General features: G+C 31.2%; 1 protein-coding gene across 2 annotated transcripts in view; it reads left to right on the forward strand.

The window, feature by feature from the left end:
• The first annotated feature begins 4,463 nt into the window (after positions 1 to 4,463).
• LOC113396104 (transcription factor kayak) overlaps positions 4,464 to 25,600 on the forward strand; it is a 33,412-nt gene continuing 12,275 nt past the window's right edge. Inside the window, exon 1 of one of the 2 annotated variants that reach the window (XM_026633898.2) lies at positions 4,464 to 4,910. In XM_026633898.2, the coding sequence (XP_026489683.2) occupies positions 4,779 to 4,910 (132 nt within the window). In that variant the 5' untranslated portion in view covers positions 4,464 to 4,778. Of the gene's footprint in view, positions 4,911 to 10,817; positions 11,102 to 25,600 lie in introns of those variants that run through there. The other variant, XM_026633899.2, reaches the window with a different exon arrangement.

The following is a 25,600-nucleotide window of genomic DNA, read 5'->3' on the forward strand; positions in this document are numbered from 1 at the left end:
GATTGCTCAGATACGAAATCAGAAGACTGAGTGCAGTGTCCCTAATTCCATAATGACGTAGCTTCCTGACCAAAGTTTCGTGTTGCACACAATCAAAGGCCTTAGATAAATCACAAGGCATCCCGTGACTCCTCCCAGGCCTTGTAAATATTTTTAACGAGCTCAACACCAGCGTCAATTATCGAGCGACCCCTTATAAATCCAAATTGTTTCTTGTGTAGCAACTTTTTATTGTTAAAATGTACTAGCATTTGATTTAGTAATAACTTTTCAAAGATCTTGCTAAGAGTTGGTAGTACAGAGATGGGCCTATAGTTATTGGGGTCTGATGTACTACCTGACTTAAATATTGGTAATACTCTACTATGTTTCATGAGGTCAGGAAACACGCCACTAAGGACACAATTATTAAATATAGTGACAAGGTAGGGTGCGATTACATCAATTATTGAATTGACTACCTTAACAGAGATCCCCCACAGATCGGCCGTTTTCTTAATATCTAGTGATCTGAAGGAACTTATTACATCATTTACACTTACTGTATTAAATTTAAAACTAATATTACATTCTTCCACATTGTTTTTTAATAATGATTCAGCAACGGTAGGAGAGGAATTTAATGAGTTAGTAGTCGAAAATGGAATGCAGCAAAAAAAATTTCAAAAACAGTTGCAACATCCCGATCTGAGGACAATAAATTGTTATCAATAGATAAGCTAAAGTCGGAGATGTTATTTTTGACTCTTCCAGTTTCGCAATTAATAATTTTCCATGTCATTTTAATTTTATCAGGTGCGTCAATAATTTTTGTTTTATATGCAATGATTTAGTTGTATGACATACACGTTTGAATAGTTTAGAGTAGGCACTAACATAGACTAGATGTAAGAAGGACTTTGTTCGTGTGTAACAAGCGTCTGTGAAATCGAGTACATTTATGATGAGGTTACTAATAATTAAAAATTAAATCCTAAATTATAAACGCCAAAAATTCTTAGAATATAAAAATTAAACGAAAAAATAACAGTTATATTATACTTATATACAACTGTGAAATTAAATTCAGAATTTATATAATACCCCTTTGATGGTCATTGCCCCTAAAATTTATGTGATTAATGTTCCTACTAGTGGATTAGTTTAACGCTTTATAAGAAAAAAATATTCAGTCTGCTGTTGCTTCACCCTTGAGTTGAAAATTTAGAGAGGCACTATTCTACTGTACTGGAATCATAAAAATAAACGAATATGTTTAAAATCCATGCTGCAGACCGTGATAACAGTAAAGTTCAATAAAGACCATGGGGGTGACAGTGAAGTACAAAAGATAGCAAAAAATATTTGTATGGAAACTAGCACCATCTAATATACAAGGCGTGTCGTCTAAGCCACATAAAAACGCTTAAATGACACTAGATGTCGCTACAGAGCCTGATCTTTAATTCTTTTAATTATTTTTATTATTATTACATTTTAAATATCCAAATTAAGAAAATCTATATTAAAAAATTGTTTATAAAATAAAATCAAAGTCATTGTACAATTATACTATAAATAAATTTATTCGAGATCACAATTTAACAATGGCAGTTTGTGATATGTTGAAGTTCAAAACTATATGAACGTTAGAAAAGTTTGAAATTAAAATTATACTTGTCGAGTTCGTTCTTGTTTTGTGCGTGCGTTGTTTTCTCTGCTTTGATATACATTTTCACTTTTATTTTGACCTTGGCGTTTTTTACGGACTCTGATAGTGCTGCTTTCTTTGATATTTGACTATTTTTTACAGACTCGTACTCCTCACTTGACCAACCCCGGCAAAGATTTTAGACTGATAATGATGGCGAAGAAAGCCCATGATCTAACTGTTATTTTGGGTGTGACGCAGAAGGTAAGTAATATATTAAAAATTATTAACACGTGCAAAGGACGATTGCTGTTGTCCTGTCACTTTCCGCCTTTCCTGGCTTCCTTTTTTATATATTTAGTCGATGTTTTTTCTAAATTGGTTTGTATAAACTAATGACTAAATAAGGGCTGATTACCGTTGATTCTCAAGTATTCCATTAAATATTTTATCATATTTTTTTACTTTTACCTTTTTTGTAAATTTATATCAGTATACTTGGCATGTAGGTATTATGAATTTTATCATGTTTAACTAAACCATCTGGCTTTAATACAAATATTAAATTTCAGGTCCACTGAATCATTTCCATAAGCCTCAAAAAGAAGTAGAAAGGTTTGAAATCTGGAAAGCAGTGTTCGAGAATGACACTACAGAAAAAGGAAATATGTACATCTATAACCAAATGAGAGTATGCAATAAACCTTTTGAAAATGATTACATATCACCAAGCAACAGGCTAACAAGAAATGCTATTCCAGCTCTGTATATTAAGAAAGGTGAGAGTCGGTTGACATACTTATCAATATCATTTTATCAGTCATTCACATAATTAGAGAATCAAAACAATTTATTAATTTAACTCAACTCTATAAAAAATCCTTAAAAAAGCAATAGAAATGCAAGAGTAAATTTAAATGCATGTTATACAAGATGTAGGTAACTTATAGTACATTCAGTGGTGTACTTGTATCCCTCCTTAATTATATATATTAATATTATAAAGACAAAAGATTTGTATTTTTGTTTGGATGACATTTGGCACATTGATAGCTTATAACCAGTATAAAAATGTAGGCAACTCATTGTTCCAACAAAAAATGTCCACCCACATAAAGCAGCTACAAGATTATATGCAAGACAATCTTTATTTGTACCATGAATCACATCTCAAGACTTTATAAAAATATTACTTGTAGAGAAAAATTATAACATAATTCTTGTTGTTACAGATGATATGTCTATTAGTGCATCAACAACCACTGAAATATCTACTGAGACGGGTACTGCAGTTTTGATAGATCAGGCTACTAAAAAAAAATAATTACTAAAAACTTAATAAATTGCAGGTGTGAATTCTCAATCCTTACTTGTAGTAACCATAAATTGATATTAGTTAATTATTTAATAATTTATCAATTAATTTAATAGTCAATAGTTCGTGTAAAGGAGTTAATAGAATTTTAACAGACAATAATGTAGATTTTGACAATACTGATAAAATAAAATTACAATAAGTCATAGAAAACAAAAGTAATATAGCTTATGTTTTCTATATTCATATATGTATAGTTCATATTGTACCTCATTATAATTTATTATTTAATTATATTTTAACTAAGCAATCAATAATTACCAACTTGTGTAATTTAGTAATGTAAGTAAACATAAATAATGTGATTTTCGTAATTGTATGGATAATGTATGGTGCGAGGGAAACACCATGATTTTAAGTAACACTATGGTTGTTGCAGAAATGTAACTTATGGAATATACTTTTTAAGATATAGAGTGGCCATATTGTTAAAGAATTGTTTAGACTTTTAATTTCTGAGCATTTTATAAATGTTAAAACTTGATTAATCATGTATGCATAAAGAAAAATACTGAACAATAAAAAAAAGTTCTACCTTTTTACAATTGTTTATGTTCAAAATATACAATATGTAAAAGTTCTACTAAACCAGAAAACACAATGTGATAAATTTCTTTCCAATTTTTGTTTTTCTGTTTTAGTAAAACTTTTACACAACCTCCCTCGAAGTAAATAAAAAGTAATTATAATTTAATATATATATACACGCTTTAATAAACCAGCGCCATCTAGCGCAGAGGGCGGGGTAATAATAAATAGCTGATTCGCTTGTGTCGCATCTATTTCAGTATATTATGTATTATCTATGATAAAGACTAAAGAGTATCCATAATTATTAAGAGCAGTACCATAGCGTTTTGTTTCTGCAAATATTTTGAAACGGTGAAATCATTTTTCATAAAAAAACCAGGTGAAATAATAAAAATATTTTTTTATTTCATGTTTAACTAGTCTAGAATAATCTTTTGATTCCATTTTAGAATGTATTTTACTTTAAATAGTATCAACAAAATATTAAAAATATACATGTGTTATTTTTGTGTTTCATTCGCGTTATCTTGTAAGCTGCTCGATAAACAGATATAATGTTTAGTAATTTAGTCATGTTTTCCTTTATTTTACATAAGATTTTTATACATATTAAAGTTATAAACTATATTTATTTTTATATATTATATTTAAAAACGATTAATGTCGGTATCTATCATCTTGCAAAAAGAAAATATACTACTCACTACTGTAGTAAGCAATTTTTTTTTATTTTAGTCGTATTTCAAGGCTGCTTTCGAATAAGAATTGAATAAAAAACCTTTCTCGCTTAACAGAAATGTGACGTCATAAAAGAAAACGATTTCATTGGTTGAATATCACGCCATGATATTAAAATAGACGATGATATCACCCTTCAAATTGTTAAAGCTAAAGAAGGATGGAATAACAGAAAAGTATATTTGTCGACGGTAGAAGTAGGCGGTTAAGACATTTCGTAATAACAAACTTAGAAATTCTCAGGAGAAGGGCATCCCCAAAGAGTAGACGACGTCATCGAGCAAACTGCAATGATGAGTCATCATTGTTGTGTTCTCGTTTGTGTATAATTTCTTTGACGCGCTTTATATTTTGATATTACTGTCATCATTAAACTGTCAAATAGAACATTGATTGTGAGAGGCTGATAGCTAGAAACTACGTTGTGATAATAATCTACGCGTTCTCCGAACACTTACGTAAACTGTGATTGTGTTATTTTTTAAAAGTTTTCTAAAAGAACTCATGACGATGAAGTTAGAAGTTAGTGATAGTCATTCCAACCACTCTGATTTTTCTTGTGATAGCCAGTCATCGCAAGGATCTTCTACAAATGAATTTATATCTTCGGTACCGACGTCAAGATCCCTACTAACAGTAAGTCCCTATTCTTATACAAACATCTGAATATTCCTTAACTTTTTTATGTTTTATTTTATAAAACTTTTAAATAATGCTTGAGCTACTCAAATTAAATAATAATTATAAAAAAAAACACAAATTTGAATCTGGTACCTCTACTTTGTATGGGTAAAGGTGTTTTCATTCATTAATTTATTTACTATTTTGTATCAACAAAAAATGAGAAACCTAATTTATTTTTATTGTAGCAAAACTACTACTTAATTCACATTCTTACAACTATTTATCCACTTCTATGTAGGAATGAGATAATCTTTATTATCATTTCGAGATATCACCTTTATCAGATATCACCTGATTATTCTGGAATAACATGTATTAGTCATTTCACAAAAATAATTCTTCCATCATTTCTTATCATTCAATTACAATCAACAGATTTAATATTAATATTAGTCTTGTATGTATTACAAGTTTATGACCTAATTTATTTGATTTACTTTATAATGTGAACACGGTAATATTCTTTAGTAAAAGTAAATAACTTAATAATATATAAAGTCAAATCCATCAATATCAAATATAAGTAAAATTGTTCTTTTTCTTTTAATGTCCTGCTATTAGTCGTTGACTATGTGATGAAGAATATTATATCAATAAGACCAAGTGTATTACTTACATAATAACAAGCTGGTATCCTCTTACAGCATTTGACTTGCTCTCATTGTTAGAAGTATGCATGTTATGATTACTTTTTATCAGTTTTGATCCTAAAGTCATAAATATTTTCCATCAACAATGTATTATATCTATATTTATTACATCCATGTACAATATATACTTATTATATTTAAGTTATACAAGGTAAAGTAAAGGCAAACAATTATTTAATAATATGAAATGTCTAAAAATATAAAAAAAAAAATTATTTAATTGTTATCTTCCTTATCACTTTTCTAATAAAGAGTTATATTTCTTAGTAAAAGTAAATACTGGTTAATCCATTGATACCCGTGATGACTTTGACACACCTATACAAAATTATAATATATATAACCCATAATATAATTTAAAAAAATGGTTCATTGCATTTTTAACAACAATAATATTTAACTATTTATAAACTAAATTGTATTAAAATTATTTATCAAAATGCACCACAGAATGAATTTATAAATTTATTTCTTATGTTAAAAATTACGAATAACTTAGAAATGTCCATATGAAAGATCAACTAACATTGGACAAGTTGTTTAACATTAAAATATATCCAAGCTTATGATAAAATGTCCGTATTATGCAGGTAACATAACATTATTATGTTATCATATTATGGGTGTTGTAACACTGATGTTTTTGTTCAAGGAAACACGTGTATATATTATGCACGCAAATACTGTGATATTGATATCAGTTTAATATAATAACCAATGTTGTTTTGATATTAAGACAGAAACAATATTGTTTCCCTTATAATATTGAGCTATATTGAATATTTTTTATCCTTAATACACTTACAGGATACTCATAATATTATGTATAATTTTATTTTAATAGTGATGTGTTTGTGACTTGACACAAGAATCTAGGTATCATAACAAAATAACTAATAGATAAAATAGATAACAACAGTTTCATATAAATTATATAATCATTTGATTAATATATATTATTTTCCAAATAAAAAAAATCATTGCGATATTGAAAATTGCAAGTCATCAATGTATTTTGTCATACAGTAAAAAATAAATTAAATATATTATATCTGAATTCATAATCTCTTTTAATGTTAAGGAAAACAGAAAAAATTAATAACCCCTGAAAAAACCTAACAAATGTATAAATATATTTATCCTATTCATTGAGACCAATGAACTTAACACAATACCTCTGCTGTTAGTTGGTGAGGACTTGTGTAACCTGCTGTTTTCAAATGATGCTGTCAGGGTTTATACCATGATATTGTTATATCACAGGTTACTAAATTTCGAATGTATTCTTCAGCATCTGTTTATGCAATATTAGTCCAGTGTATTAGGGATTTTACTAAATCTGATTGATCGTGTTGTACATGCCAATTTATATATCCAATATGTTAAGCAGATACCATAAAAAATATAACGCTCTTCTCTGTATAAAAGTTTCTACTGAGATCTAAAACTTGCCAAGAAATACTTTTTGTTATGTAAGTCAGACAGGCACATTTCATTTAATTTTTTTTTAAATATGAAATTACCGAAATGACGATAAAGTTTCTTAATATTCTTTTTTTAAATATTTTATATCAAATTGAATATTAAAGTGACAAGTGACAGCAGGAAAATACTAACAAGTAATAGAGGAAGGCGATGACCGACCGCAACTGACGTCACAGCTTCGTGGAAAACAGCTTGCCCACGCGCACAACACTTGTGCCTACAGTATTATTATTATTATATTCCACGCATCAATCTAATGGCTACCTTTAATATAATATTTTCTTGCGTCTACTACTTGCGTATATTATGCTACTAAATTATTGGCTTCAGAATATCTTTGTGTGATTTTTTTTCACCGGAATGCTGCAATTATTTTCAATGAAAAATATTGTTGTATTATGTAGGTACTTAAGACATTTGTATAATTGCATTGCTCTTTGTAAATCAATATCGTACAGCTAATAACTACAAAACCTAATCCAAATTTTCAGCGACCTTGCTGTTGCTGTCCAACACGACTTTCAAGGCTAGAAAAGTAAAAAAATAAATGGCGGCAATAAGCGAGTGCCGTCACATTTTGTACAAATTTTTACAGACATCGTTACTAGAGTATTATTAAATTTATTGTATTAATTAAGTTATAGTTGCCATTTGATATTTAACTTGACCTTTATATTTATATAGAAACTATGTCATTCTCGAATTTAATTGGAACTGTTTATATATAAACACGTCGTAGCTACTATCAAGTAGGTATTGAGAATAGGTACAATAATACACATTACATAGTGTTTGACCTAAATATTGGACGGACAACGATATCGAACTTCTATAATATTTAAAACAATACTGTAAAGAAAATCGAAGTAATTTCAGAATTAGTATGACATAATATTTGAATTCGATTATATTTTTATTATATATAATTTCTACGACGGAGCTCGATTATTATTTTTTGGCTTATTTATTTCAATGAAATGAAATACTTAATGAAAGCTTAAAAAATGATGGGCGGTAACGGGCTTAGAGATTTGTTAGTACGATACTTAGTTTATGCATTAACAGTTGTATGGTATGATGTTTAATTGACCTTATAATAAAACTCATAAAGATTGCTATTGGTATCATTTTATATGTTATAATGTATCCAAAGCGATTTTTTGTGAAATTAATTCTTTCCTAGTTGACAACATTATGAAATAACACATGCAATCTCCAAACTTCCTTATTTGATTTAATTATGTTTATTAGAATAATAAATAATCTAGTTTTAGTACATTAATAAAACAGTTTTTAATAATCATGTTGTAATTAAAACCCACTTTAATTGCGATCCTTGTCAGCATTTTCGTTTCACAAATTGAGTTTTATAAATATATAATATTTAGTTTAGTTTATATGAATGAATCTTAAGACAATTCTATTTAATATAAAACAAGGAATGATTCGGGGCTTGGCTCGGGTTTTAGGGGTTAGTCTTCAGCTCTTAGGTATAAAAAACAGATTATGTCCTTCCTTGGGGTTCAAGATTGCATCATACAAAATTCCATAAAGTTCGGTTCAGTGGTTTAATTGTGAAAGCGTAACAGACGAACAGACAGTTATTTGTATTTATAATATTAGTATAGGTTATTGTATTTTCAATCTGTTTATTTTGTTTATCTCTATTGGAGCGTTTCCTCTGAAAAGTTTGTCAATATATGGTATTGTTACAGGTTGCAATTTCTGAGAACCACCAAACACAACATTATATAAATGTTTTAGTGTCATTTAAACGTCAAAAAATACAGTTTACTTTGATTAACATCGCCTACTGACAAAACAATTTTCCTTCGGTGGGAACGCAGCTTACGAAAATGTAAACATTGTAACCATAGTTACCGTTAGTGAGACCACGTTTATTGCTGTCTATGATTATATCGCTTATTCGAAGAAATGGGGTGAACTTGATCGCGTGACCGTCGAACTGCCCTTGAACTCCTAGTTTGTATTTACATAATACTCTGGTATGTTTGATGTTCGTAGTCATGTAGAACCTTTAAGGGAATTATAATTATGTGCTCATGTTATAGTAGCCTTAGGTTACCATACTAGTTACTCAAACTGATTTCACTCAGGTATAATTACTGATATATTTAAAATATATTATCGATCAATCCAATATGACCGCAGAGAGTTCAGTTCCAGAATCAACAATGTTATGTGCACGAAAGAGATTTTGATCATAACATCTATATTTATATTTTTCTTATATTTTCCTTATCAAAATCTATTACCATTTTATGGTTTAATATAGTATCTATTTAATAATTTGTTGTTCATGAGATTAGCGCGTTCAATCATATACACTCTCCAGTTTAATAAAAAAAATTGGTTGTCAATCTGGCAAAATACTCTCTGTTGATGACATAAGTCATCAACAGTCTCCGTTTTGTGATAAAGTTTGTGAAAAATATGTCTGTCGTGATACAACTCACGTGAGAATGGTTTCCGTTCAAGAATGTTGATTTTGTAAAAACAATGTTTTATTTTCCTTTCAAATATGACCAAATAATTCAATTATTATTTATTGCTTATTTACCTGTTCTTAGTATTCTCGAAATCCGTAAGGTTTTCAGAATTTTATAACTGATATGAAGAAGGAAATTGAAGTTGTACAAAATTGATATCAATTTGAACGTTGATATAGTTTCCTTAATTCTTGGAATTCTGAACGGTGTTATCCGTATGACATTATAGGTACCCAGTACCTACTTATATTATGATTGTACAACCTGTTGTTTGGCCGTCAGACAGTTTGGTTCCAACTTTTACTGTATACATGACAATTGACATAGTCTCACTTCCTTGATATCCATTAAAATTAATTACACCGTTTTAAATTTAAGTTAATGTACTTACTGATGTATTTCTTAATGGCTTCAAAAAGGAGGATTCTGGTGTTTTTGCGTGTATGTTACGCAATATAGACCACTGTACGTGCCAATTGTAATGCAATTTAATTATTTAATCAATTTTATTATTCTAAAATGTTAAGATTTGTTTTTTCAAATATTTTGTATTGTTTTAACGAAAAAATATTAAAAACAATGAAGATAATAATATGTTCTACTGCATGTATTAGCAGATTTCATTATTAGGTTTAGGAGATAGGCGATTTTATTTCAAATGTTAGCTAATGGAATAAATTTGGATGAATATTGGCGCACTTGAGGTATTTTCTGTTTACGAGTATTGACTATGATTCATCTTTTTTATCTATTGAGTGATGTCGGCTATTTTATTTTGCACATACTATAACGTAATAGTAAACTATATTATGTGAAATAATAATCTTCTGTTAGTAATGGACAGCGACATATTAATAAAAACAGCCTAATTACCGTTTTGATCGTTCAAAACTTTGTTCATATATACTTGTATTTACTAATATTTAAATTATATCTTTTGATGGAAGTAATATCACTATTTTCTAAAAAAAAATCTTTTCTAACTGATAATATTTTCACAAAGTGCGTGTCATGAAAAAAGTATTTACTGAATCATTGAGTTTCTACGATTAAAGAATTATATATAAAGAGACAAAATGTATTTGGCTCGGTAAGCGAATTGTTCGAATACTTAGTGAGTCTTGTGACATAAGACATTTCGGAAGCGAAATGTTGTTTGCGCGTGCGCGGTACGGTCTCCACTGATCATACAAAACCAGCCGCGACCGCGCGAACTGACTCAGTGTGATATTAAACATTCTAGCTACGCGAACGTATTTGATAGGAACATACGCATGAGTCATACTGTTATCAAGAAGTGAATTGGCACGCCGCGCCTGAAATTAAACACTTTCGTTAGTTTTTGAACCTTTGAGGGTAGGTGTTTTGGACGATTGTTGTGAAAACAGTCTTCATGTCTCGGCTGGTACCGTACCACCTCCCCAGCAGCGAGCAAGACGATAGTCTTATGTTCGCCACCATGTTCGACTACCAGATAGAGGATTATAATAAGCCAAAGGTGAGTGATTTGAATTTATTGTCGTCACTACAGTATTGTTTTTGAACTTTGGCGTTGAAACATTTACGTCAATCGACTTACAAACAACTTTCCAAAAGTTGCATTTACTATGAAGTTTGAACTCAACGTTGGTTTTCTATGTTACTATTGTTAAAGGCATTTGTACTAATATTATGCGTATTTTCGAAGAAAGTTTATTTAAATTAGTTAATTCTTACTTAATCCAAAAAAATATGACTTTCAAAATCTGATGTAATAAGTAATTTTGTTTAATATGAAATAAGTGTTTGATTTGTAAAATGCATGAATATTAAGAATTAATTCTTATTGACAGTGCTATGCTATTACAAATGTTTTAATTAAAAATTAAGTAATTTTAAAGTATTACATCATATCATATGTTGTGTTTTTATGTATTATCGTTATGGTGATTCCGTTTTAATCATCGAGTTTCGTTACAATTCATTTATTATGATAATTTATATTGTAATTTTTTTTTAATATATTCATATTTATAATTCATATAGAGCTACTTACTTTATTGATAATAATGAAACAGTTCGTGTTATTTATCATAGATGGCGTTATGGTCAACAAAATATCTTGTATGATTTTTTATATTCAATAAATAATATCGTCAGCTCTAAGATAAAATAATGATTAATTTTACGTATTATGTTGGATTATTTACAATTTATAATTTTATTTAAGTAAAAAAAACAATCTAGGTACCTATATCTTCAATTTTATTCATCATATCTCTTAAACCATCTATTTATATAAATGCTCAAATAAAACTTGGTCATGTTTAATATGTACTGTTTTTAACAATCGACCAAAACTAGTAACGTAACGTTCGAGTCAGTATATGACGTCATCCGATGACGTCACGATCTCCACATTACTATCGGCCACCGATTGAGAGGTTCTAAGTAGTGCGACCGCGACCGCGCTACTTTAAATTAATTTATAGCAATCCGTCTATAATAATTCCTTTAACAGGTTTTATATTAATTTCGCCTGATGCTTTTGGGGGTTTTCACGAATTCGTTTTCAATATTTTGTTTTATTAATGATTTTCCTTAAAGATTGCGTGTTATATGTTTCTCGATGGTTGGTAATGTGAGTTTAATCACGTAGCATTAACAATTAAATTTTAAGCGTCATTTTCCTCTTTGTTGATTCGACCGTTTTTAATATACTTATAATCGATTACCTACTTTTCTTTGTAATATAACTTAATAGTTTTTTTATTATTGTTTCTGTATTGGTACGTTTCTTTCGTTTCTTTTATCGCAATATTTGTAGACAGACGTTTCCTTCGACAGCAGAATGTACTTTACGATACAAGTAAGAGATTTAAGTCTCATTTCTGTTTTAGAAAAATTAGTATGTAAATAATCTAATGTATCAGGAAGCGTTACAAACCGCAGACTTGTTTACTTTCCAAACACGTTTTGTAGGTACCAATGCTGCATGAATGAAATCCTTGGGTTTTCCCAATGTGGTGCAGCGTAGAATTTAACGCACCTAAGCTTTGATTCAAATAGTTCTGAGTTTTACTTTGTTTCATTTAAATTTATATAACCTTTGTTTTATAAATTCAATTTAGCTATCGACTGTTCTAGAAACAACTGATCTTTTAAGATCTGATAAACGAGTCTATCAATTGCGCAAGATTACAACCGGACTTGTCGGCAGGCTGGCGGCGCGCCGGTAGCGATGGTAACCTTTGCGAGGCGAAAACTTCAAGTCCGGCTGACTTGACCTACATCGCTCTTGTGAAATTTCTCCTGCACTGTATTGCTTCCAAGAACGCACGTCCGCCTGGGAATCCCAATACGCTATGCTCAGCCGCAACTAGTTTCGGTTTACCTGCATTTCATGTTTCTGAAAACCGATCACAAATAATTTAGTACTTTAATTAATTTAATATATAGAAACGAGTAGTCTGTTTAAATTATTCTTATCATTAACAATTTATTGTTTTAAATTAATTAGTGGCCTGATTAGGATATCATTGGGCTAACTAGTTGAATCGAGCAGATGGGTTCGCTTGACCGACACCTATTAAACGGCTGCAGCCAATAAAGGCCGGATGTGGACAATTTGTTCTAATTGTAGTCGACTTAAAATCAACCATATGGAAATACTATATCAAGGAATGAACTGCGAAAGACTTGAGTATTAGTTGTAGGTACCTATTCCGAATGTATTCATGACGATATTCCCAATATTAAACGTAATTTCGTAAGAAATATTCTGAGTATTTCCTAATTGTTAATATTCGAAAGAAATCGTAAAATATTTTAAACTTGTGTTGTCATATGTATGAGACAACAGCGTGCCAACTAGAGATTACCATAATTATAATGTAAGTAAATAATCTTTATTGTACATGAGCTCCTAGAACTCTGTGAGTCATCGTTAATGTCGCCAAGTCGGAAGTAGTCCATGAGAATTTATAATTTTTTTTCAGTTTACACAAGCTATATGAATATTTACAAGATAAATGTATATAATAATTTGATAAAAAAATATAGGTTTTTTTAAGACAAAAAAGTAAATTTAAAGCATATTAAGTGTGTATAATATAAAGACTATTCTTAGACGAGGTTCACCTTTCGGACTGACAAAGATCTTAAAACTTCACCGAAATGCCCGCCGGCACTGTTTCCATCATTGCATTTCTTATCTCACTAGTTGCATATTTTTGATAAGTCGTCAAGCTTTTTTCTATCTGTTGAAAGGGTCAAATAATCCATTAACAAAAAGTGGGTTTATGGAAATGCACGTCAAACTTGAATAACATCGATAATCTGGGAATCCGGTATCAAATAACACGAAATATGTAGACAGATAACATAGATATAGACATACATATAAACTGTCACTGAACGTCACTAATACCATTCACACCGATTTTAACTGATAAATGGGAAGTCGAGCAGACTGTAAATTAAACATTGATTAAATAACAGTTTGCTGCCTCTCAACTTTTTTGATTCGACTTTTATTTTAAATTGAGTCGACCCGATTGAACCTCAGTCGGGTCGACTCATAACCAATTTTTTAAATAATCTGGACAACTGTTTGTTTATTTACATATTTTTATTCATGTTTGTGAAAAATAAATTTACGGACAATGGTTATAAAAATACAGACGAGGAAAAAATAAGTAGAAAGAAGTCAAGGCGGTTACTTAAAAATCACTAATATAGTAAAGTATAATACCTTTTAATTGACATTTATGGTAAATTTATTTGTTATGGTTTTATTTATTTCTTTATCTATTCTTATGATCACCGACAGAAATGTCAATTGAACAATATCAAACATACATTATATTAATACGATGATAATTCTATTTCTTTTTATAGATAAACATAACAAGTATTAAATATTATGAAACTAAAATGAAAAATGATTTTTTACAATTTTTAAAAATTGTAAAAAAATTTAAAAATTACGACTTACTAAAGAGTATTGTCTATGTAAGTCCTCGTAAGTCTTTACAAAAAAATGTCGAAAGTGGTAGCTGTCGATCATAAAGTTATAGTAGCCATTTAAGTAGTTGTGCAAGACAACAGTAAAGGTCGGGATTGACTTCTTTATTACCTCCGTCGAAGATAACTTGACCAGTGTTATCCATTCTGGTCCATTACTTAAAGTGTTGTCCATTGTCTTCCACAGATTTCTCTACTTTCTTTAGAAGTTACAGTCCCAATGGCCCTTACAAATCTTAAGTGATTATGTAGACCGGTAAAAGCTCTTTGTTTTTTACCTTTACTCACAATTTCACTAAACAGTTTTACGAGTAGTAAGTACTTACTTACTTATGTATTTTTAACCGACTTTACTGCAAAGGAGGTTATCAGTGCGACGTTTATTTCGTGGATGTTTTACGATGGTTTTTTAAGGATATATGTACATTGTACATAAGTATATACACGCGCCACATTCATTAAAAAAACAATAACAGCGTCTAAAACACTTTTGTATCTGTCATTCTGTATGATTTCAATGATTTAAAATTTAAAGAAAATATGCTACCCCTAAGGGTAGAAACTAGCTAGGAGAGCCATCACTTGTTTCTCTAAATGTCGCTGTCTCATTTGTCCAGAAGGGCGTCCTACAGCTTTGCACATTTAGATAGCCTAAGCAAGGGGAATCTGTTTACATATGAACAATTTCTCCATACGCAACTGATTAGCTATTGTGAATATATAAATATTATTATTTTATTTACATCCAAGCAATAGTTTTTTTCAAACTTTTTTAATTACAGATAGGTTATAATAAAATTCTTATTAAATTATATCTGGTTGAACAAACAAATACACATATAATGTATGGCAACTTTTGTTAAAAAACTTTTGTCCTTATAAACTTAAGTTATGTACAGTCATAACTCAGTTCTCACACTATGTCAAGCTTTGTTACCTGCCAACAGAGGCACGGGTACTATGTCACCGCGCCTGCGCACTCACCCTGTCACTGTAACACCACCCACGTCGTCATCTGACACGGCTTTACATTTAAATTGTTATTTTTGTTTTAAAGTGATAAGGACTATCACAACATTTCTACTGTGATCAATTGAAGCTTTGCAAAAGTAATTTTAGAAATAATGACTAAGTCTAACATTATAAGATTTCTTTAATCTGCCTTTTGTTATTTTTCCGTTTTAAGATTTTTTTATATAATTTTATAAAAAATATATATTGCGGCTAAAGGTTTTTTTTTATGATTATGACATATGGTCAATGCCGTTTATAAGGAATAGTTTTACCTTATTAAGTTAAAGAATTTTCTCATAATATGTACGGTGGTTATCTAGTTTCTCATGTAATTATGACCTTTGTTGTAAAATATTATTCATACATGAAAGAAAAGCTTATGGCAGAATGAAGTACTTTCGGAATTTATTATTCCGATTAAGAAATAAAATATTCAAACTATTTCAAATTTTAGAAGGTCAATCTGTCTTTGATTGATGCTCCTGGGTCGTGTATTTTAGTCACGGCCGCTTCTCAGCGGTCTAACAAACGCAATTAGAATTTTAAAAGAGCCGTACAATACAGCCCTCAAAAATTCTTACGGTATACAATTATGAGAATTTCTTAAGTGTTGTAAACATTTATCTATAACCGTAAACCTTAAGTGTCTGTTTCGATAAACTTATTGTTCATTTCCTTTATGTAATTAGAAAACAAAAGATTCACACAATACCGCAAACTTGTCAAGTTCTCATGGTCCGTTGTAGAAAACTGTCAAAGATGTCTTAAGGTTTTCGTGTAGTCCTACGGTATTGTAGCGGTAGCCATTCCAGCGGACGAACTGGGTGCCGAGTGACTCATAAAACAGGCATGCATGGTATTTGTCGGACATATAAAACATGCCGCGAACAATTTCATTACTAAACATTCGGTCAAGCGGATTATTTTTTTTTAAATGCGCATTTTTATAAACAAAGGATTTTCTGTAACAGTTCCCGCTGCGAACTTGATTTTCTTTGTTGCATAGAGCTATATCAGTTACGTCACAATAATAAGCATGGAACTGATATTTACAACAGCTGCTAAGTCCTTGTTCCGATTATGGTCATGTATCGTGCTTACAGCTCTGCAGATTACTGACATTTTCCACGTTTCCGCCTTGACTGCCTTATTATAGGATGTCATACTATGAGTGCACGTGCGTTTAGTTATTACTAAGACTCGAGTCTTAATGCTGTTTGGTTTTTTCAATTCTGCAAAGACCCTATAAATTTCCTTAGATTGTGCCGAGTAATTAAAATACTTTGCATATTTTCTACACTTAGAGTTCGTAGTCACAACTTAAAATACGGTAATGTTAGGTTAAATGAAATCTACAAAACCTGGTCTGACACAAAGTCTATTCAATAATAAATGCAGGTTATCGATATATTTTTTGCGTCGTCAGCCGGAGTATCGACAACTGCGTAGATATAATAAACAAAAGTATTCTGCGTCGTATATTTAATATTTTAGTTAATGTTATACTCACGTACAAAATAGATAACATTATTATACTTCCGCTAATGTATTTTTAATTTAAATTGATTTAATATTTTAATCAGTTGTGGGATCAATTTTACTATCTATCCTAAATCGGAATCCATTGGGATTTGTATTGAATAATGTTCACTCCCGCCCACAACAAAAATTGTGATAGACGGCACAATAAGCGCACTTCCAATACCGACGCCATTATTTAATGAACCCTCGTCAGATGAAAAGGTCAAATTATTTGAAAAGATTAATCTCGTAATTTATGTGGGCCTAATGCGTCTCGCCAGATTTCTCGGCTGACGGACCAAGTTATATGACATTGGTCTCGTGTATCACAAAAGAAACTTTATTATAATTTTTTTGTCCAGCTCCTAAATATCTGTCTTGCATTATGTTTTAAATGTTGTGATGCGTCCTGATTGGGGCATTGTTGGTAGCGCTGTAATGTTTACTTAAATCAATTCTTCCATTAAATATTTTCAAAGGCGTGTTAAACAAATTGTCCGGTTCGCATAATTTGCGCAGATGTGCCAGTTTGAGAGTAATGCACTCGTAAAGGTTTACGACTGTGGCTGCGTTTTCATCGTCAATGTAATTTAAATATTTTTTTTTAAGATTCTTGCTTTACCGTCTCGAATGAGTTTACATCGCGGATTTTATTGACACACGATAATTCAACTTTACGACGTACCGTTGAATTCATGCGAATATTGTAAGTTCAGCGCAGTTTATATGAATATATTTTTTGTTCACTATTTAGAAGTATTCGACGCGAATCGGTCAGTATCAAGGTCGATGTAATCTGAACGTGTTTATAAAAAGTCAAATATTAATAAAAACTTTAAGATCTCATACAATATGACTTTTGAGTGTGCATAATTATTACTATTATGATTTAGCTCTGGTAAAATTGTCGGGTATAAAATTAAAATTATAGATCCGCTCTATATTCTCTTTACTAAATAAGTGGAAATGATAAAATAAAGTTGCAATTAATTTTATGTCAATATATGTTTATTAAAATAACTCCATTTTTATTAAGTTCTTGATTGATGATTTTGAAAACTGGTTATGCTGACCGTATTTTTTAGGAGAGAGGGCAATTTAATTTTATCATCATCATCTCAACCCTGAATATTTTAATTGATGCAAGGCTTCAAATAAAACGATGTTCTTTTAAGAACTAGGACCTAGGGAGCGGTATCGATTGGTTTCCTCTTTATACACAGGTTTATGTAAAGGTTTCAAGTTATCATATTATGTCGTCTCAGTGTATTAAATACCACGTGTTATCCAAGGTTTCCGCTTATTTAATATCGCTTGGTTACTCTAATCGAGTTGTTAGACCTAAAATGTTTGATGTAAACATTGAATTTTAACACTTCGTACTACATAGGTGGCCAATAGTTGCGGCTGCCCGTGCTCAACATGTCTGCACTAATTTAATTATTCCGTTTATGTAGCGAACGGATTGCATTGCATATTGAATTTCTGTTCGCCCGTCGCACTTCAGCCCAATTAGGAGGATACTAAAAAGGTTCTACGTTTGTTTGCGGCTCATTGTTCTCATCGGTATCTGGGCTGCCGCCGTGGTTTCGCAAGCGTCGCGTGTTTCCTCGTCTTTTTAAGGAGTCGAAAGTTGTCGATTTTGCTGCAAGGCGCGGCGATACGATGCAGTTGTGAAATTATGCGTAGGTGCAGTGCATATTGCGCGGGGGCCTGTCTGGTCGGCGGTGGCGGTTGTCGGCGTTGGGAGCCGAGGGGCGGCCGGTGGTGTTTACGATGCACCGGCGACGGCGCCGAGTGGGGCGTAGGCGTCGCCGGGGGGCGTCGCGCCAGGCTTATCAGACGGTGGCGGGGCCGGCGCGCGAGCCTCACTCCACGCTCTACCGCTGACCGCGCGTCTCGTGTCGTGCACGTTCACTGCCACTGGTTTTAGATAACAAAAACCTTTGTCCAGTCGTAGCATAATATTTACACTTTGCGTTCTCTGTGTTGCGTACCAAGGGGTTTTCCGACGCCGACCGACATCTGTCAGTCGATTGTTTCCGCTGCGCGCACGCGTATCTTTCTGTCTTATCAAGTTACAACAAGTTTATGAAGAAATTTGTACAAAAGATAGTTTTTGTGTGAAGTGTCTCTTTTGGATTGCATTGCAGTTAAGGGACTTTGGTAAGTGAATACCCGTGTCGCTAAATTTGTAACTACTTAATCAATGTCATTAAACTTAGCTTGTTTTGAAATGAAAATTAGTTTAGACTACATTTTCCTTATTACAGCGTGTTGCATCATATATAGTCTGGTTTTTGTTTAATACTATTATTGTCGGTTGACATGCATTTAGGTGAACAAAAAACGATTTTATATGAGATAAATAATCATAATGCATCAAAAACTTGAAGTCATGTTGACAAAATGTGAGTGGGGCGCTGCGGGCGGCGGGCGCGCATGTGACGCCGCGACGCTGCGCGCGCGCCCCGTGTCATCGTTCGCGGTCAGTTGAACGAACCCTCAGCCGACGTCAACCTTGCCATAATCGCGATTATTTGCATCACCATTGTATCCACTGAGGCCTCGCAAGCCTCCAGTTGTCTGTCTAACAAGACAAATGGTCATTGGTATGGATCAATATTCATCACAATACATATCAGGCGGCAGGTGGTACTTATTTTGATAAACAATTACAATACTGTTTGGGAAGTCAAACTGTTGTTTATGTACCTACGTATATATTTTCCTTTAACATTTTGATCTAATAAATCAATGTTCTTTGAAAGGCTCATAAAATATGCAATATCCATTTACTCGTACATGTTTATGCATATTAGAAAACATGACAACCACACAAGAGCTCAATTTTTTTTAACTTAAATAGTTACTTAATTTAATTAAAGATATACAGTCCTTGAAGATGTAGGTACTAATAATTATTTTCAATACCTTTGATCGTATGACGTATCTGATATAAACTTTATTTATTAATGCATCTCTAATGTTTGTCCCTTAACGAGGACAGCTATCTATAACAGTAAAAAAAATTTGCCTGTACAGTTATAAATTTTCCATTCATAAAATGTTATAAAAATATATTTATCAAACTTAAAATATAAATAAATTATAAGTACCTAATCCATTACAGGTGATTACAAAGTAAAAGTGGTAAGCAAAGGTCAATGTTTAGAGATTACAGCAAATAATTGTATCGTCAAGCTTAAAATAACAAAAGAATTTCGTAATTTTTTAATAGCCTCTCTAATTAAAATTATATATATAAGGTAAGTGGTCATTACCACCTGATAGACATTGGACTTTTTATTAACCAATATCGCCAATGTACCACCAACTTTGGGAACTATAAATAAAAAAACTATGGATGATTTTAAGATACACAAGGAAAATTTGTGCCTTTAGATATCAGTTCACTCACCCTTCCAACCGGAACACAACCAGACTAAGTATTGCTGATTGGTGGTAGAATATATGAGTGGGTACCTATACAAACGGTCATGCACACAACCCTACCAACAAGTAAAAGCAACGAAACATTAAAAAAAAAAAACTTTCGTCGTCGCCAATAAAATTACGTAGTAAATTCCCGCTCGCCTGAGATATCGATTGGTAATCAAAATGATTAGATTATACAGGTCGGGCCTGTTTTATAAACAATGGACTTCGAGTGTGCTCTATGTACAGAATGATAATAACAAGGACTTTAAAATTCCGGGTTGTACCTGCAATAGTAACATTGCTGTAAATTATCTATCGAACTAGTGTTATCTATTTCTTGGCTATAGATTTAAATCAATACGTCTGTAAAACATGTTCCCGATTTCGTAGAGTTTGTAACTTTCGAGCGTAAATCTCAGACGATATCTATCATCGTTTGTCAGTTTAACAGTATTTATTATAATACTGAATGTTACTTACGACCTTGTTCGCGTGGAATTAGTATTTATTTATTTACCTACATGTTTTTCAAGAAAAAATTCAGTTGAGTTACATTTGAGTCTAAGAGTTAAAATATAACAATCGTTTATTCATATAACATTATTATTCTAATGAGAAAAAATATATATTGAAAATTACTTTGTATAATACGCATACAATCATCAATCCCCTATTTTAACCTCTTCAGGGTATTAGAAAAAGAAGTCGATCTCTATTTTTAAAATTCATCAAAATCGGTGTAGCTATAAAAAGTTCTTACTTTATTTTAGTGACAGTTTTACAGTGTTACTTTAGTGTTTATATATGGATGACTTATTACGATTAGTTATTTATGTGATACCATGGCTTATACTAAGCAATATTTATATTGGAAGTCTTTATAACTTTGCAGTATGGTTTTATTTAATGGTATTCTGAATATAAATTTCGTATACGGGCGTATTGTTCGTGTAAAAGTTTCAAGTTTGTATTGTTAATGTCTCGCCTTGACGATGCTATAAAGGGTCCCTTTTAATTTTTATACGCCGTCACATAAAAAGCGTGATGAAGATTAATAAGGTTTTATATTTCGACACAATAAACATGTATCATGTACGATGTATTCAACAGCAGTTTGTATTTTACTATCTGTGCAATTCGGTTTAATCCGCGTTGCATTTGGATTATATATAGCGGTTTAATACAGTTTCCTTCCTTCAACAAATGATTAGCATATCGCAAAAAAAAAAAAACAAACTGAAGTCGTATTGCAATCGTAAAAACTCCAGTTTAATGATATTAATATAATTGTTTTTATAAGCCGAGGTACATATATTCTATACGTTGTTGCTATAATCCTTGTATTTCTGGGCCATATGCCAAATTGACGCTTGTTAGACTTGTGTCTTTCGACGCGTTGTTATAATATGCAATCCTAAAAGTCACACAAACTAACAGATATTTTCATACGGTCTTATTTTCGTTTCAAGTAATCTCATTCTGCGTGAAAACATAACTGTTTTCCGTTGTACGAGTATGCATTACAATTAATTTATACTTACTGTAGAATCTACACTTCGACCAGGTGGTAGCTTTCGTTTTATTATTATTCGTAATCTTGTAAAGTGACGATTCAAAAGTGCTTTTAAAAGTATACCTGCATTTAGTTATTTTTATTTTGATATAAGTTTTACAATTTCCTTAATATTTTGAAGTGTTATTTATTTTATTAATTAACAAAAGGCGAATGAATTAGTTAACATATGATTTTTAAATATATATAATTAACAATGATATAACTATTAGCAGAATTATGAGTTTTCCATCATAACTAAAGATTGAAAAGATTTGTTTTTATTTAGTAAAGTATTAAGTTTCATGTAAAGTATTTTAAAAACATGCTCTATAAACACATTAACCTATAATTGGTTAAATTGTCTTAATCAACTCCAAAGGATATATTTTGTATATAATATAATAATTGATAATTCAAATAAAATAACATCAAAGATTATTATGAGTAATAAGCTATAATTGTGATATTTAATTAAAACATTAATTAAAAACCTTATATAAATATATTTTTTTGACTGTTTCAATGGTTGGTTGTCATAAAATGTATGTATATAGAGCTAGTAATCTAGCTGGTAAAATGTAAACTATTTAAGTTTAATATATAATTTCCTTTAGTAGGCGATTGTGAAATATTTAGCGATAAATGAAAGTGTTTGTAGATGATTTCGTGGAAGGGCGATAAGTCAGTGTGTGCAGACGTTTCGGACTTCGCTATCAGCGATGATAAGAATACTTGTGTCCTGTCCTGCTTTATTCCGGCATTATCCTCGCTTTGCATTGCAAGGGTTTTATTATATATTTATTAATACTTTAATATCGAAATTGTCATGGTTCTTTAGTTCATTTAGGAATAATTTCGGCATGTTTTAAACTAGGCAGGAATAATTACAGTTCCATCACGTATGTACGATGTATGTTAACAATAATATATATTGATAGCATGATCGACAAACATTGTGTAAACACGAGAAGTAAATGTTAAACTTATGACACCAAGTTTTCGATTTCGCGACGTCAAAACATCCTTACCGGAGTATTACTTTCTATAATAGAAATCAGCTGACAGTTTTAACATTATATCTTAAATTTTCATCTTATATTTAATACCATTAGATCAGATTTATTATACAATACAAGAAAGCGTAGAGAATATTTTTTTGTTGATTTAATTGTATATGGTTGAATATGTAATTTATTTTCTGGAAACTTCTAAGTAGAAAGTACTAAGTAGCCACTGAATTTAATCTATGTACCCACTTAAATTACTACGTATATAAAGAATTTCCAGAAAATGTGTATATATTACTTTCGAACTCTTGCATTTTAATTTTATTTTTTTTTCTTTATTCCATACTTATATTGCGAATATCGCGATCTAAAAAAAGTTGAGTCAAAATCTTTTAAATGTTACAAGTAACAGTAAAACATTTGTATTTTTGTATACATTTATTAAAATAAGATGTATAACAGAAAAAAAAATCATGAATAATGTATTAACAATAATTATTTTTTAAAATCCTCAAATTGTGCAAACTGTTGCGTTGTAGAGCAATAATAATTTCTTGTTAACTTTATGATCAGAACATGATAACCAGTCGTATTATTAAGTAAAAATACCTTAACATAAAATCTTGCATACGATCTTTGTAAAGAATTCAATCAAATATATTGCACGGGTCAAATTCGCAGCTGTTTTTTGCGTTAAAGGAAAACTTGTTGTATCCTTGATTGCAACCTAATTTTGTATGATGACGTCAACGCTTTGGGCGTGAAGATATCTCGGATGGTACTCGGCGGTGCCAGGGTCGCATTGACGTTCTTTCCGCTCCTCTGATAACAAGAAACACTTTCCTCTGCGCCCGCGCCGCTCCCCACCTTTGCTTACATACTGATTACCAATGATATATGTACTTGTTTGTGTGTACATATATAACACGTTGACAAAAAACCTTTGTTAAGTTTCTCTTTTTCAAAATCTCTTATTAGGCAAAAGAAAAATAATTTATCACAATATGGTTCGACCTAAAATATTGCGTTAAAAATATTGCTGGCAATAAAACATCTTTAAACCCGTAAAGGAAGGTTGTGGCGTTCTTCAAAAGAAATTAGCATAAGTACCGCCAAACACAGCGGCCACTGAGACAATGGCTTTGTCTGTCTAAGCGTCTGCTCGTCGCCTGTAGGCAACTGTATTCTGTTTATAAGTATATATTGTTACATTTATGTTGCTGCGTAATTTCAAATAGTCAACGCCAAAAGGTGCATGGTCATATGTGATTATTGTAATTCTAAAAACGCACGGTATGTCGTTAAACTCTCTGAATGGCGTAAATGTCGTTCTGAGCATTGTGAGCGTGTCGGTTATTGTCTTACCTACCAGCGAAAATTGTTGTCTGCGCTTTTTTGTGAAAACTTAATTTCCTTATAGTAGTTTGTTAGCTACGTATTTAGCATAACTTTTGTCACTAGACATTCACCTAAACGTTGCTTTTTATAATAAATAAATCGACAAGGAAATATATCTCGACAATTATATTCGTGTAATGATGTCAGATTATTTATATCAGAAAGTGTTCAATATATCAATTGGTAGGAATCGCTCCCACTCGTTGCGTATGTGGGCGACGCAATTAAAAAATTAAATAAAACAAGTAACATGTGCGTGGGCAAAAGTCGTTGTACCTAAGCCGAGTGTAATCTGCTTTAGACGGCCACGCTCGATTTAACTGAAATCTTTATTTACCACCCGGAACAGTTAAAGCAGTAGAGGGGCCATGAGCACACTCGTTTTCGCCGCACATGTCAAATTTATTATTATATTTGCTCTGTTCTTATTATAATGTGAACGTTTTGCTAACGCGATACACCTACATATAGATGCTCGACATGTTTCGAAAAAACTACAGTTACAACGGCATCATCTTAGTTACGTATCGTTTTTAATTTGTAATCGACACCATATCTAGTGTAGCTATATTCATGTTTTTCCTGTACTAGACAGTGCCAACGATTTTATATAATTGGCAAGAGCTAGAGAAGCGCAAAAATAGGTTTCATTAAATCCTTTAAATTATATTCTAGCTAAATGATAAGGAAAAATCTTGAAAGAACCAGTATCTTTATGTTTTTCAAAGTGAATAATAAATAAAAGCACTTTTTAAAAGCGTTAAATACGTTTCAATCATTTGGTGTCATTTAAGACTGTAAAATAAATTAAAAAAAATAATAATACTAAATATTTTCTCAACAAAGAAACATGAGACGTGTCTCTTAAGGTTAATAATCGTTTTAAAATTGCGACACAACTTTGACTCGATCAATTCGAGATAATGCACATAATATGTTGGTCGCGTGTAATCGAGCCATGTGAGGAAGCATTATTATTATCAGCGGTACAATATAATTTGCATAGCCATTTAACGCGTTAGGACTATATCCTTTGTTCTGCCGCGAGCGCGCAGCT

Source organism: Vanessa tameamea, chromosome 19 (assembly GCF_037043105.1).
Source record: "Vanessa tameamea isolate UH-Manoa-2023 chromosome 19, ilVanTame1 primary haplotype, whole genome shotgun sequence".
Taxonomy (NCBI): Eukaryota; Metazoa; Arthropoda; class Insecta; order Lepidoptera; family Nymphalidae; genus Vanessa; species Vanessa tameamea.